The sequence below is a fragment of the Saccopteryx bilineata genome, chromosome 2 (assembly GCF_036850765.1).
Source record: "Saccopteryx bilineata isolate mSacBil1 chromosome 2, mSacBil1_pri_phased_curated, whole genome shotgun sequence".
Taxonomy (NCBI): Eukaryota; Metazoa; Chordata; class Mammalia; order Chiroptera; family Emballonuridae; genus Saccopteryx; species Saccopteryx bilineata.
Window position 1 is genome coordinate 136,173,770 of NC_089491.1, and position 15,190 is coordinate 136,188,959.

General features: G+C 45.7%; 1 protein-coding gene across 1 annotated transcript in view; it reads left to right on the forward strand.

Moving 5' to 3' along the window:
- Positions 1-317: 317 nt before the first annotated feature.
- The window catches only part of BMAL2 (basic helix-loop-helix ARNT like 2), a 71,059-nt gene continuing 56,186 nt past the window's right edge, over positions 318-15,190 (forward strand). Inside the window, 3 exon segments of the mRNA XM_066254391.1 lie at positions 318-338; positions 7,026-7,335; positions 7,460-7,592. Of these exon segments, the coding sequence (XP_066110488.1) occupies positions 318-338; positions 7,026-7,335; positions 7,460-7,592 (464 nt within the window).

Genomic DNA, 15,190 nt, shown 5'->3' on the forward strand with positions numbered 1-15,190 from the left:
CTGTCTCTCTCTCCCCTCCTGCAGCCAAGGCTCCATTGGAGCAAAGTCGGCCTGGGCGCTGAGGATGGCTCTGTGGCCTCTGCCTCAGGCGCTAGAATGGCTCTGATTGCGGCAGAGCATCACCCCCTGGTGGGCATGCTGGGTGGATCCTGGTCAGGCGCATGTGGGAGTCTGTCTGACTGCCTCCCTGTTTCCAACTTCAGGAAAAAAAAGGGAAAAAAAAGCAATATAAATTATTCTGCAGTTGTCTAGAAAAATAATCACCAGGCTCTTGAGTTCTTTGTTCAGCTACTGAGTTTCAAAAATGTTTTGGTGTCATGAGGCCTTTTTCATTGAAGGTAAGAAAAGAAAAACTATGTTTATAATACTTCTGTTGATGAGGTTTAATTTTTTTAATTAATTTATTTATTTCTTTTTTCATTTTTGAGTTTTGAGATAGCTGTTACCCAAAACTCAGGAAAGACTACTTTGTAAAAATATTCAACTTTTACACTTACAGAGCACATCAAGAACAAAATATTTGAAGTTTCAATTGTGTTATGTTTAAACACTCAAGATAGGTGTACAGGTTTATACATGACTACCTCACTAAGCCAAAGCCAGTTAGCAAGCAGATTTAAAATTGAAGTTGAAAGTGCCTCGTAATGGCTTGGAAACCAAGAAGTACCTAGGTCCCACCCTATTCTGTCTCGTGAAGAACACTGATCCTCTTTCTGCCGAGCTCAGAGGAGCCAGTCAGAATCCTGCTCACTGTAATTGTTCTTCCAGCTGTTTCTGACTTCCATCATACCAGTAATGCCATGGCGAAGACAACCGTGAAAACACTGGCTGTTGGCCTGACCTGTGGTGTCGCAGTGGGTAGTGTCGACCTGGAAATGCTGAGGTCGCTGGTTCGAAACCCTGGGCTTGCCTGGTCAAGGCACCTATGGGAGTTGATGCTTCCAGCTCCTCCCCCACTTCTCTCTCTGTCTCTCCCTCTCCTCTCTAAAAAACAAACAAACAAACAAACAAAAAACCCAAAAACCACTGGCTGTCAAAATTTGGACATTGAAGTAACTTGAAGACTCTACATTCTTCCTCCTTTAAACGCATCTTGTGATAAAAACATTTCTCGCTCACTTATTTTAGTTTTTACTCTGGAATAAACGTAATTACCATTAATTTACAGATGAGCATGAGGCTGAGTGTGACTTACCCAAACTCAGGTAATTGCTCTTGAACCCAAGTCCAGGGCCCCTTCTATTCCTCCAAACCATAGAGCATGCTTCATTGGCAAACTACCTCCTATGGTTCTAGACCTCAGAAAAATACATGGGGAGCTAGTGACAGTTGTGACTTTGGGATCTTTTGACAGCAGTTGTCAGAAGATGCAAGTAGAAGTAAGTTCAACAATATGGAAAATTAATGTCTCATGTAACACTAAGACATAAGATAGGCACCTTCCAGGGTAGTCTATTTAGCATCTCAAAATCATCAAGGACACAGGCTTTCCCCATTTTTCTATGGTTCTTTCTATTTTTCTACACTGTCATCCTTAGTTTTGTTTTCTCAGAGGCTAGACGGATACAGGGACTAAGCATCAAATCCTCATGCAACATGTAAGTTCTCAAAGAGAAAACTACTACTTGTACTTTTTTTTTTAAGAGCAAGTAAAATATTTTCCAGAAGCATTCTAAGCATATAAAACAACCCTGATTTTAATGGCCATGATTATGTTATCCGGCCCTTCCTACAACAGGACCTGGCCTGGATAGTGACGAAACTAATCAGGATTTACATCCTTGGTACTTGGGTGAGGCTCACCCAAAGCAGATGGCCACCTGATACCAGTATAAAATGGGAGTTTGTTTTAATGACCTCCAAGTTTATAGCGATAGTTCTTACCTGAAGCCACTAGACCTGGATTTTGTTGCTGGTTCTGCCATTGCCTGTGTAAGAACTGAAGGGCTGGTCTCCTAAGGTCTATTCTGACTCATCTAAAACAGGAGCACTGTGTGCCACTGTGCCGGACCATGGCTTAGCTATCTGGGATCCTGAGTTTCTTGTCCTTCAGAGAGCCAGGAGTAGCAGTGGGTCTCTGGACATCATACAGGATGGAAATGGGTCTTTTGCTATCCCTCTCAGCTCCTCTTCATTGGTCTAAAGCTGTCATTGCTAATAGGGACCCTCATCAACTTCCCCCCAAGACCCAGACAGGGACGGGTGTCTTAATTACCATTGACTCACCTGCTTTATCTAACTGGACAGGTAGGGCTCTAACTAATAGAAATCAAAACATTTCTTAGGTGAATTTGTGCTACCACAAAATTATCTCTGAATTCCTTTACTGCTCATATTGAAGCATTTCTTATCAAACCCTAGCCAGGATGACTTTGTTTCTTCCAAAGGGAGAACCCCATAAAAAACTCTTGTCTGGCCTGACCTGTGGTGGCGCAGTGGATAAAGCATCGACCTGGAAATGCTGAGGTCACCGGTTCGAAACCCTGGGCCTGCCTGGTCAAGGCACAAATGGGAGTTGATGCTTCCTGCTCCTCCCCCCTTCTCTCTCTCTGTCTCTCTCTCCTTTCTCTCCCTCTCTGTCTCTCTCTCCTCTCTAAAAATGAATAAAAAAACAAAAAACAAAAAAAACCCTCTTGTCTTCCTTGTCCTCTTGGGTAAGGTAATCATGAACAAAGCTGGAAGAATTCTGTAGAGTTCCGTACGATTCAGGGAGGACTGCGGAGGATCTGTAACAGCATATTTGCTTTAAGAGTGTTTGAAACCTGCAAAAGTAAAAATTAGTTCAGTTTTTAACACATAAACACATACAAACACAATCTCCAAGGGAAAAATAACTAAGCAATAACTCCATATATTAAGAGATGTCAGCACAACCATTCCCTCATTCTTGTCCTAAGTTTTGGTCCTCCCTGTATTTTTCTCGGAATTTTAGTTTATTGCTACTCCTGTCCTCTGGCTGGTAAAAAATACTTAACACACACATACGTGACTTACTACCCACTGCAACAACCTAGGCTTAAGAAAATTCATTTTTGACAAGTTGAAGCAATATTTCTTAAGGTAGAGTACTCGCAGCAACTTTTAAAATCAACTAAAGTGTTTATTTGAAGTGAGGATTCAGTGTCTTACCTCAGACCTACTGATTGGAACTTCCGGGGGCGGGTCTGAAAGTTTGCACATCTGATGCACATGCACCGTTGGGAACCCCTGAACTGAAGGGAAAAAGGCACTGATTGGGCTTCTCCAAAACAAAATGATACTGCCTCACCGACTGTTGTGAGAACCTCTGCATGATGTCAAGGGTGCACAGTAGGTGAGGTACAAAGTCAGTGCTCACAGCAGCACTTGGCACACTGTGGGTGTGCTCTAGATATCTGTGAACAAATGAATTAAATCACTGCATTTTATGGACAGTCCTACTTTCCATCTAAGGCCAATCTCAAAATGTTTTCACTTTTAATAAAAACAAATCAATTCTAAAAGCATTGAAAAGAAATGTAGCTTTTGCTTAAGTTGCTATTTTCCAGAAAAAAATGTGAGAGGGTTTGCATTACACAATGAAACTCCCTAAATACCCTTCTAGAAGGTCTTTCTTAAATTTCTACTCCCTATGGCAGCTGCCATCACAACCTTCCCTCTCTCTTTCTTTTATTTATTTTTGAATGAGAGGAGAGGAGACAGTGAGACATACTCCTGAATGCACCCTGACCGGAATCCACCTGGCAACCCTCATCTGGGGCTAATGCTTGATGCTCAAATCAATCACTATTCTCAGCACCTGAGGCCAATGCTGGAACCAACTGAGCTATCCTCAGCACCTGGGGTGAACACTTGAACCAATCGAGCCACCAGCTGAGAGGGAGAGAGAGAAAAGGGGTAAAGGGAAGGGGAGAGAAGCATATGGTTGCTTCTCAGGTCAGGGCCACCTTCCCTCTCTCTTATGAGTATGCCCACCGGTGATTATCATGCTCACCGGCTGCTTCTCCCCTTCACAGGCTAAGCTCAAGCTGATCCCTCTGAACACATTTAGCCTCCCTATTTCTCCCAGTTGTACTCCCACTCACCAACCTGTTCAGCAAATCCAAGAATCCTGCCCAGTATTCACTCTTCATAGAATGCTGAGGGTGGGTTGGGGGGGGGTGGAAAAGAAAGGGTAGTTTAAATATTAGTAATTCAATTGCTTTCCATTAATGAGTAGTTGTTATTTATTTGTATGCATCATTAGAAATACAGAATATATTTCTTTAACTACACTCTGAAGCAGGTAGATTTTTTCCCCTGGATTAAAAATATAGAAGTGACCCCCATACTAAATTACAATCCCAGCAGAAAGTTGACAAGTCTAACAATTTCTAATCCGCAAGGCAGTGGTTTCTAATTCCAGTACTATTCTTGCCAGAATACTTGGCAAGTGAAGCAAAACTAATGAACCAAATAGGTGCATGCGAGGATTGGCGATGATTCCTAATGAACCAAATAGGTGCATGCGAGAATTGGCGATGATTTCTGAAGAGCAAAGCTGTTCTGGGCTTTGGGGAAACTACATTGGCCAGAAGAACTATGTATACATGCATTCTGCTTATGTTTCAAATCACTTTTTTTTTTTTTTAACATTTTCCCCAAGAAGAAAACATGAGAAAACCACTGATTGGAAATGAGAGTTCCCTCTGTAAAGATCGTGTGTGGCTCTGTTTTAACCTATGTAATATAATAAAACTACTCTAAAAAAAATCATGTAAGAGCCCTGGCCAGTTGGCTCAGTGGTAGAGCGTCGGCCTGGCATGCAGAAGTCCTGGGTTCGATTCCCTGCCAGGGCACACAGGAGAAGCTCCTATTTGCTTCTCCACCCCTCCCCCTCTCCTTCCTCTCTGTCTCTCTCTTCCCCTCCCGCAGCCGAGGCTCCATTGGAGCAAAGATGGCCCGGGCGCTGGGGATGGCTCCTTGGCCTCTGCCCCAGGCGCTAGAGTGGCTCTGGTTGCAACAGAGCCCCGCCCCGGAGAGGCAGAGCATCGCACCCTGATGGGCAGAGCCTCGCCCCTGGTGGGCGTGCCGGGTGGATCCCGGTGGGGCGCATGCGGGAGTCTGTCTGACTGTCTCTCCCCGTTTCCAGCTTCAGAAAAATACAAAAAAAAAAAAAAATCATGTAAGAAAGTGAGGCTCCAGGCCCTGGCTGGTTTGCTCAGTGTTGGAGTGTCAGTCTGGTGTGCAGGAGTCCCGGGTTCGATTCCCAGCCAGGGCACACAGGAGAAGTGCCCATCTGCTTCTCCATCCCAACCCCTCTCCTTCTCTGTCTCTCTCTTCCCCTCCCGCAGCCAAAGTTCCATTGGAGCAAAAGTTGGCCCCGGGAGCTGAGGATGGCTCCATGGCCTCTGCCTCAGGCACTAGAATGGCTCTGGTTGCAACAGAGCAATGCACCAGATGGGCAGAGCATTGCCCCCTGGTGGGCATGCCGGGTTGATCCCGGTCGGGCGCATGCGGGAGTCTGACTGCCTCCCCATTTCCAACTTCAGAAAAATACAAAAAAAAAAAAAAAAAAAAAAAAAGTGAGGCTCCAAAGCATAAAGAAAAAGTATCAAGTAGAATTTAAATATGAAAAATATGGGGAACCCTATGAGAGTGACTTGCCCTGCTCAATTCAGACGGTCTCTTCTTTTGCATTACACTTCCTCCCATCATATTTAAGTTCTGAATTCCTTCTCTCTGGCCTTCAGGCTTTTTGGTGGAAGTGAATCATTTATTAGAAATAAGGACTGCAGTGATTCACCGGCAAACTTATTGGGCACCATGGTATGAACTCCTAAGGAGATCTGATTTTTATCGCCTGGTTTCCAGCAGCTACCAAGTGATACTGGCCGAAATACTCATCATCTCTTTACATCTGTATGCCTACTAATACGACAAAAATTACAGGTGTTTAATGTATACATAGTCTATACTGTACATCTTAACCAGCAATTAGGGTTCTAGCAATTCTACTTCACCAACATGGTACTTTTTAACATAGGCCCAAGTTTAAAAATAAACTCCTCCCCCACCCAACTTGGAAAAAGCATCTCAAAAGAGTGTACACTCGTCTGGAAAGCCAGGGTTTTTGTATGTGCAGGGAACCCTAGACCAGACTTTAAGACCATCTGTCAGGCTCTCAGTGGAATTTTTCTTTCTGAGCTGCCAGCATTGGCTAGTATTGGTGGATTTGAGGTCAAGTCCCAAGTCACAGCTAGAATGGAGATGTTTCAAGAATGATTTTGATTAGGATTTGTCGGTGTGTTTTAGTAAAGGAGGCACAGTTTTTAGCACTTCCACATCCAGCAGCATATAATCCCAGTTCCCATTTAAGACTTGCAACAGTTTTCTCCGGTCCTGCCTACTTGTGCCCGGGAACACGCTTTCAAACTCCTTGCCCAGGTTCAGTCACTATTTGCCCTCAGGACGCATAAACAGCTAGTTAAGACGCTACAATGAAAAGTCTCAGTAAGATAATTATAGATTAAGGCTGTTTGAAGTAAAGCGTCCTGTTTTCTCTGCCGTTCCCTTCCTTCCTCCACTACCTCTGCAAGACAAACTGTAATCAAGAAGCCCATTTAGGGACCCGAGGGCGGGGAGTGAACCAGCGTTTTCGTCATCGGACGAAGGCTGTTAAAGGGATCACCAAAGGATCTTGCTTCCACCCAACTGTTCCAGGATCTCAAAGGGCTGCCTCAGTCACTACGCCTTGGCCTCTGCAGCCAAGCCCTTCCTCCCTAAGCAGAAAAGATCAGAGGACAGCTCCCTGCCCACTTCAACCGCCCCGTCACCCGCCTCGGTCCTTGAAGCTCTCCATTCATTTGCCTTTTCCCAAGGGAAACCACTCCAATCTTAGGAATACGCAGACGACAAATCTTAAAAGTGATCGCAGAAACCTGTATTAGGCAGGTGGGTTTCCAGAAGGGCGCAAGGTGCTGCCTGGCCAGCCTACCGCCCTTGCCTCCAACCGCGGGTGGCGGGGCAGCGCCCCCGCGACTCGGCCCTCACCGGTCCCTCTGCAGCCTAAGACCGGGGCGCCCAGACCCGCGGGAGGCGAGCCCCGGGCCGCGTGCTCTGCGGCCCCCGTCCGCAGGCGGCGGGTCAGCGCAGGCTGCGCGCCCACGGGCTGCAGTGGCGGCTGTCGCGGCGCCTGGCAGAGCCCCGCGGGCGAAGAGTCCCCGCTCCGGGTCGCCACCTGGGCCGGCGCTGGGCGGGCTCCGGGCTCTCCATGCTGCCAGCCCTGGGGCTGCGGAGCCGAGGCGGCGGCTCCTGCGATGGCGGCGGAAGAGGAGGCTGCGGCAAGAGGCGCGGTTGTGGGCCCGGCGTCCCCAGGTGGGGGCGCGGCGCCGGACGCGCGGGGGGTGCCGGACCCCAAGCACTGATACCCCGGGGGCGGGGAGCCACCAGGTGGGCACACCCTGCTGGGTGCTCTCCTCGCCTCCTGTCGGCTCCGGAGCCAAGGTCATCCCTTGGGGCACAGGTGCGGCGCGGCGCCCCGCGTGTTCCGTGTTCCCCTGGGAGCGGGAGGTGTGGAATGACGCCTGCCGTCGTCGCCGGTTTCTTTGCCCCAGCAGGACGTTTTGGCGTAGGTGAGTGGGCGAGGCACAATCCACCCCGAGATGGCTCGCGGCCCTCCCCGCCGACCCCTGGGCGCCCACCTCGCCATCTGCAGGAGCTGCTACGTGGACTTGTTAGATTTTATCTTCCTTTTGTATAAACCAGTTGTCTTTAGCCACTGAAGGAGCACGGGTTCTGCGAGCTCATCTACTCTGAACTGGAAATACTTTCATTCCCCGCTTCAAAAACTGCTCCTTCTTTGGGGTGGGCAGGTGAGCGCGTGGAAACAGGTGCACCGCGTTGCACTCACAGCCCTAAGTGAGCGAGAGGCGGCTCTTGTCTTTTACCATTACAGCTTTAGGAAAGTCATCAGTGGGAATTCCTTTAGCTTCATATTTTTGTGGCGTTTTTTTGAATTGAGTTGGAAGCGTTGCTGTATCTTTTTCCTCGCTGTAATATTCACCGGCAACCTTGTCCTGACCTCCGTGGGACAACTCTCAATTCTGGAATGATTATAAAATATCTGTTAAGACAACTGTGAGGCAGGAAAAACAAAACAAAACAGAAATAACTCAATACTGGAAGAGAGAAGTTCAAGGAAGCCGTTGATTAAATCTCCACTTTCCTTTTGGATTCCAAGTTTGATGAATTTGGATTCTTCTCCTAAATACAGCAATGAGGAAAGATATTTTTTCATTTAGTTGTGAGAATTTAGATCATGAGGAGATTGCCAAAATTTTTTTATTTGAATGTTTGAAGTCTTTCTAGATGATATAAAGATGTGAGTAAGCATTATTTTGAAAAGAGAATAAAGTTTGTGTAGTGGTAAGTTGGGATACCCTCTCTGCTATTGGCTGTGAGTTCTGCCCTTTATTATGTCACCCTGGTTATTTACCTTCCCCTTAGTTCAGGGGTCCCCAAACTTTTTACACAGGGGGCCAGTTCACTGTCCCTCAGACTGTTGGAGGGCCAGACTATAAAAAAAACTATGAACAAATCCCTATGCACACTGTACATATCTTATTTTAAAGTAAAAAAACAAAATGGGAACATATACAATATTTAAAATAAAAGAACAAGTAAATTTCAATCAACAAACTGACCAGTATTTCAATGGGAACTATGTTCCTCTCACTGACCACCAATGAAAGAGGTGCCCTTCCAGAAGTGCGGCGGGGGCAGGATAAATGGCCTCAGGGGGCCACATGTGGCCCGCGGGGCCGTAGTTTGGGGACCCCTGCCTTAGTTTCTTCATCTGTAAAATGGGGATACTTACAGTATCTGTCTTATAGAGTTGTTGGCTTTAAAGAAGATATAGATGCATTATAAATACATGTAAAGTGCTTAGCCCAGTACTTTGAAAATAGTAAGTGCTCCATAAACATTAGCATATGTATAATATTTATAGCTCCAGTTTGCTTTGTGAAGTCAATGAATCTTATCTAGTCTGTTAAGAAAGTATTGCTCCACACAAGTTAAAATCAGCCATATTAAAATAATATTTGAGCTTTACTGGAAAAGAAAACATAAAAATGTTCCTACTAATTAAAAAAGCAGCTTTTACTAGGTAAGTTGGTGGACTCAGACAAGTTTTTGGACAAGTAATTGGTTGCCATTTACCTGAATACCAAATATGAACTTAGGAATGATTAAAATGAATCCTTCTTAGTAAAAGCAAAGTTTCAGTGGAGGCGGGGAGGGCCAGCATTTATTGGGGTCCTACTAGGTGCCAGGCATTTCATAAGGGATACCTTTCATAGTCTCCTGGCAGCCCTGCAATGTAGGTGGCATTGTCTCCATTTCACAGATGAGATGAGACACTGAGGCTGGCCCACAGTTACATGGCCAGAAAGTGTCAAAACTGGAGTTCAAGTCTGTGTCTACTGCCCATGCTGCTTTCCTTTCTTGTCTCAGTAGGGGGTGCTAACGAGCCATGTGTTCACTTTCAGGCACCCTTTATCTATAGAGAGTGAAAAACTTGTTGCAAGTTCTCCCATCCCTGGAGGGAAAAACAAAACAACAGGTCTCTATATTGGTATCCAGGGCCATGCTTTCCTTACACAGATCCCTGCGGATTCCTTCTTCCTAGACAGTTTGATGTTAAGGCCCCCATTAAAATAAAAACCTAAAACTGGTGTTGGGGAGGAAAACCCCAATAGGATGGTTACACTGCTGGCTTTTAAGACTGGCCACCAAAACAATCAGCTGGTGTATAACATAATTGCCTGCTCACTTTTTCTGACAGGCTTATGGTAAACAAGATTAAGCAAGCTGCCAAGTGACAGGGCATCCTCCTGGTGAAAGATTCCAGCCTTGGAGCTCTGGAGAGGGCAGTCCTGAGGGAGCAGCACGTGGTCCAGACTGAGGTGCTCTCGGGTGGAGACATCTGTGGGGCGGGTTCCTCTCCTTCCCTTACCGTGCCACGTTCTCTCCTGTGATGGGAGGGGACCCAGCTCTTTTGAGGTGTCATTCTGCCCTTACAGTGGCTTAAATTCATTCGTGTGACTCATGTTCCAGTCAGCTTTGCATAAGCTCCTGTTCCTGGCCTGGGTCCTTAGGCAAAGTTTCCATCAATATGGCACTACTCAAGATAAACCAGGATGGATTAAAATTGCTTTTCACACATTTCAGGAGCAGGAAGGAGAGAGGAAAAGCAAGAAGGGGGAGGAAACTGGGTGAGGAGAAGAGGGGTTGAATAAAGTGAGAGTAGGGCAGGAGATGAGGATGAGGCAGAAGAGATAAGGGAGAGGGAGGGAGGAGGGAGAGGAAGAGGGAGGAAGAGGAAGAGGGAGAGGGAGAGGGAGGAGGGAGAGGGAGAGGGAGGGGAGAGGGAGAGGGAGAGAGAAGAGGGAGAGGGAGAGGGAGGGGGAAGAGGGAGAAGGGAGGCAGAAGAGATGAGGGAGAGGGAGAGGGGAGGGAGAGGGAGGAGGGAGAGGGAGGACAGAGAGGGAGGAGGGAGGAGGGAAAGGGAGAGGGAGGAGGGAGAGGGAGGAGGGAGGAGGGAAGGGGTAGGAAAGTGGAAGTGGAAAGAAAGACACACTGGGGAAAAAGATTTGGGGGAGAGGGATGAGGAGGGATGGGGGTGAGAGAAGGAAGGGACTGCCACCCCATCAAAGTTTGACTCTAGGAAAAAATATTAAATTAAATGTTTAAAATATATAGGAAATGCTGAATTATCAGTATAGTAAGTACAGTGATTTCACTTAACTTTTTTTTTTCCTTATGGAAAGACTCCCTGATTCTAAAAAGCAAGATCTCTTTCTGAGCTGGGCATAGTGATTAGAGATAGCATCCTTTCAGAATCTCTCCCTTTACATAATGTTCGGGAAGTTATAAACCAGGTAATAACACTCCACTCTGGTAGCCCTCATTTCAGCTGTTCCATTTTGTTTTCCACTGTGAGGGAACTGACTTACACAGGTGCCTTGGATCTGGGTCATTAGTCAACATCTGCCCTGCTGTCAGCATGATCAGGGACCCAGGGGCCCAGGTGCCCTACAAGAGACAAGGGCACCTGCGACATCTAGGAGGCAGTAATTTCCTGTCTTAGTCTTTGCAGGTCTACTAACTGGTGTGGCTCCCCTAAAAACCCCAGCCCTTCTGCACCCCTCGCCTTCCCAGAGCCTCCCTCCTTCCCAGTGGCTGGAGGCTGTGAGAACTCAGAAGAACCTACAGTTTTTACCTTAGTGCAGCTGGGACCACAGGCGAAAGATGTTTTCTGTAGTTGCATCTATTTCTGGATGTTTACTGATAATTTATGAAACACTTAGCTATGCATGCACGCCCTCTGCCTCCCGTTCTGCTTTCTTCTCTTATTTGGGTGAAGTCACATTTACTAGTCCCTAACACGTTACTATTTATATTATATCACTCTATGCTGTAATATTTATCCCAGCCCCAGTTTTTTTTCAATTACAGTTTACATTCAATATTGTATTATCATATACTTTATAAAGTGTACCCCCGATATTTCCAAGACCCACCTGGCTCCATACCTCACCCCCAATTTTTAAATTTAAAATATTTAAATAAGTCCAGTAATATATACATAGTATTAAAATTCTCATTTGAAAATACTAAGTGTCAGTTGGCATGATAGGACATTTGTCATTGATCTAAGTAAATTATTGGTATTTAGGTTCTCTAATCTTTAATCTTTTTTTTTTTTTTTTATTTTTCCGAAGCTGGAAATGGGGAGGCAGTCAGACAGACTCCTGCATGCGCCCAACCGGGATCCACCTGGCATGCCCACCAGGGGGTGATGCTCTGCCCCTCTGGGGGGGTTGCTCGATTGCATCCAGAGCCATTCTAGCACCTGAGGCAGAGGCCACAGAGCCATCCTCAGCGCCTGGGTCATCTTTGCTCCAATGGAACATCGGCTGCGGGAGGGGAAGAGAGAGACAGAGAGGAAGGAGAGGGGGAGGGGTGGAGAAGCAGATGGGCGTTTCTCCTGTGTGCCCTGGCCAGGAATCGAACCCGGGACTCCTGCATGCCAGGCTGACGCTCTACCACTGAGCCAACCGGCCAGGGGCTCTAATCTTTAATCTTATTGTTCAGTGGTAGTCAGCCTGGTCCCTACTGCCCACTAGTGGGTGTTCCAGCTTTCATGGTGGGCAGTAGTGGAGCAACCAAAGTATAAATAAAAAGATAGATTTTTATTATCTATCTTTTAGATAGATAATATAGATAGATTTAACTATAGTAAGTTGTTTTATAAAGATTTATTCTGTAAAACTTAGCGAAAATTTGACATAAAGTACTTGGTAAGTAATTATTATTATATGCTTTAACTTGCTGTAACTCTGCTTTATAAATTTTATAAAGTAAAGTTACTTCCCTACTTTACAAATCACCATTACTGTGGAACCAGTGGGCGGTTAGAAAATTTTACTACTAACAGAGATACAAAAGTGGGCGGTAGGTATAAAAAGGTTGACTACCCCTAGTTTAAATCTTCAGATGACATCATTACAGAGAGATAACAACAAAGAAGGCTGGAGAAAAAGCCATGTAGAGAGAGTCAGTCTTCCACTCAACGTAGTTTGCATTGTTGGATGTTTGTAATTGAGGGTAAAGATCATTGTCATGAAACAATAATTTCAAATACATTCAAAATGTTTGCCTTATAATCTTTTATTTTTTTAAGGTAGGTGAGAAATTCACCTTACCTACCATACGTTCCAAGCCCGTCACAGGGAAGGTGGAGAATCACCCGCTGGCTTTCTCTTCCGGAACCTCTCCACTTTGTACGGTCTATCCTCAGGGATGTGAGGGAACCTGCCTTTCCCTGTATGGTTTAAACCTTCGCATCTCCAGGCTGGGCGCTACACGGCAATGCCCCTGCCCGCCCTCCAGACATGTCTGTGGAAGTCTGTTGTCTCACAGGCTGAGCTCAGGTGTCATTATGTTTCTATCGGCCTGTGGAGGAGGAGGAGGTCTGGTATAGCAGCATCGGCCTGAGCATTGGAACCAGGCCACTGGGAGTGTGAGTGCCAGTCTGGTTATTTACTAGCTATATGGCCTTGGCCAAATTATTTACCTTCTCTGAGTCCCAATGTCCTTATCTAGAAAATGGGGGTAAAAAATACCTAACTTGAAGGTGTAGGTAGGAATTAAATGAGATGGTTACAAGCTATTAAGTGAAACCTGATCTTCAGCAAATGATTTTTCCCCCTTCTATATAATCTTCCCAGAACTCGCCCCTCTCCCTGGCCACAGAAATGATTCTCCCCCGTTTTTACACATGTGTGTGTTTCTGTGTGCATGCATGTGCCTGTTATGGAAAACACCTGGGCCTGCTTGCCACACGTTATTTAAGTAGGTTTGTCGGCTCCCCCCTTGGGTTGCACATTCCTAGGAGAGCAGGGTTGGTTCTTACTCACCTTTACAATCTCCAACTCCTTGCACCTATTACGTTGCCTAGTAAAGATTTGTTGATTTTAAATGAATGATGGCTGGTTTGAGGTATGGGCAGGCCTGGCTCATTCATAAACTATCCATTAAATGCATACTTACTACTGTAACAGAGATGGAGAAACGGAGAAAGTGTTAAAGAGTTTATAAAATGTATTAGGCTGGACTCACAGAAAGCTTTCAGACAAGGTGCCAACTTGAGCATAGCTCTTGGGGAGGCAGTGAAGAGGGGGTCTTTCAGGGCAGAGCTTAGACATGGAAGTGGGAAATCAGTGACATGCTTGGAAGAACTGATACAAGTGTTGTTTTGGCTCCAAATAGGAAACGTGGGAAAGGAAGAACTGACCGCTGAAGTTGCCCTGTTAGTGCTGCGGAGCTCCCCCCCCGCGTGATGCGCAGGGCAGCTGGCCCTGAAGCCTGAGTTACATACAGTCACGGTATTTGTCTGCTCTGAGAAGTAAGATTCATGCATCTCCGTTTTTGGTCCTTGGTCAGCAACAGAGCTTTGCATCACCTTCAAACAAAGTTAATTGTTTCAATCTTTTTCTTCTGATCAGAAAGAAAAAAAGCAGCGATCCTGGTTTCTGCCAGGTGATTGGCTATTAGATCACTCCAATGCAATCTGGGCCAGCCCTTTCTTTCATCCTCTTCTCTTCCCTGATAAGGGAGCTGCTCACACTTGTTCTTCTGACAAGCTTCACAAGTACTATTTCATGTATTCCCATCACAGCCTGTTGGGAAGGGGGTATCTGGACTTCCAGCCTCTGTTCAACATAATCCCTGGTGTTGTTCCTCTGTCCCCGGTGCTGATGTGCCTGCCATGTGGACACATGCTCCAGGCGTGCTCTCAGACCCTCCCTTGCAGCTCCATGGGACAAAGCTGGAAAACACCCTCAGCCTTGACTTCCACTACGAATACCTAGTGAAGGTGCATAAAACAAACAGAATCTTTTGCCCTAATGTGAAAAGAACACTCCTGGGAACACCTGTGTGGTAATATCAGACAATGTCCTTCTCATTTTGACTATGATGCAGAGGATCTCTGGCTTAGAAGTTACCTAAAAGCAGAAGCTCTGCATACATCAAAATACTTCTTCATCTTTTTTTCTTGGGAGAGGAGACTACAAGAAGATTAGGTTATAGTTGAGCCTAGATAGTACCAAAGCCATGTATATTTTACCACAATACAAATTTTAAAGGATAGATCAGTATATAATAGACTTAAAATCAAATACTTTATAGGGTCGATAGCAATGGATGATTAAATGAATAAAAGATTGTGAAGATTAATGATTGTTTTGTCAGAAATCTAGAGAAGAGTTTGATTGCAGTATTGAACACAATCTCCAGCTCTACTTTTATTTCTCTTATCAGCTTCCTGGTTGGAGAATTGGATTTCCCCTCAGAGTTATGTGGTACCCAGGGGTAGGCTGTGTTTACATTGCCACGGAGACAAACACTGTTGCATTCTAGCTGGGCCACCTCTTCTCTGATGTGTCTCCCAGGCAACAACACTGACCTACAAAAGAGAGACTAAACCAGTTTTCCACGCATTCTGGTGCTATGGTCCTCTTGAGGACAGTTTTCCTTTTCTTTAGTTTTTTTTTTTTTTTTTTGTATTTTTCTGAAGAAGAAGCGAGGAGGCAGTGACACAGACTCCTGCATGCTCTCTCTACCAGGATCCACCCGGCATGCCCACCAGGAGTGATGCTCTGCC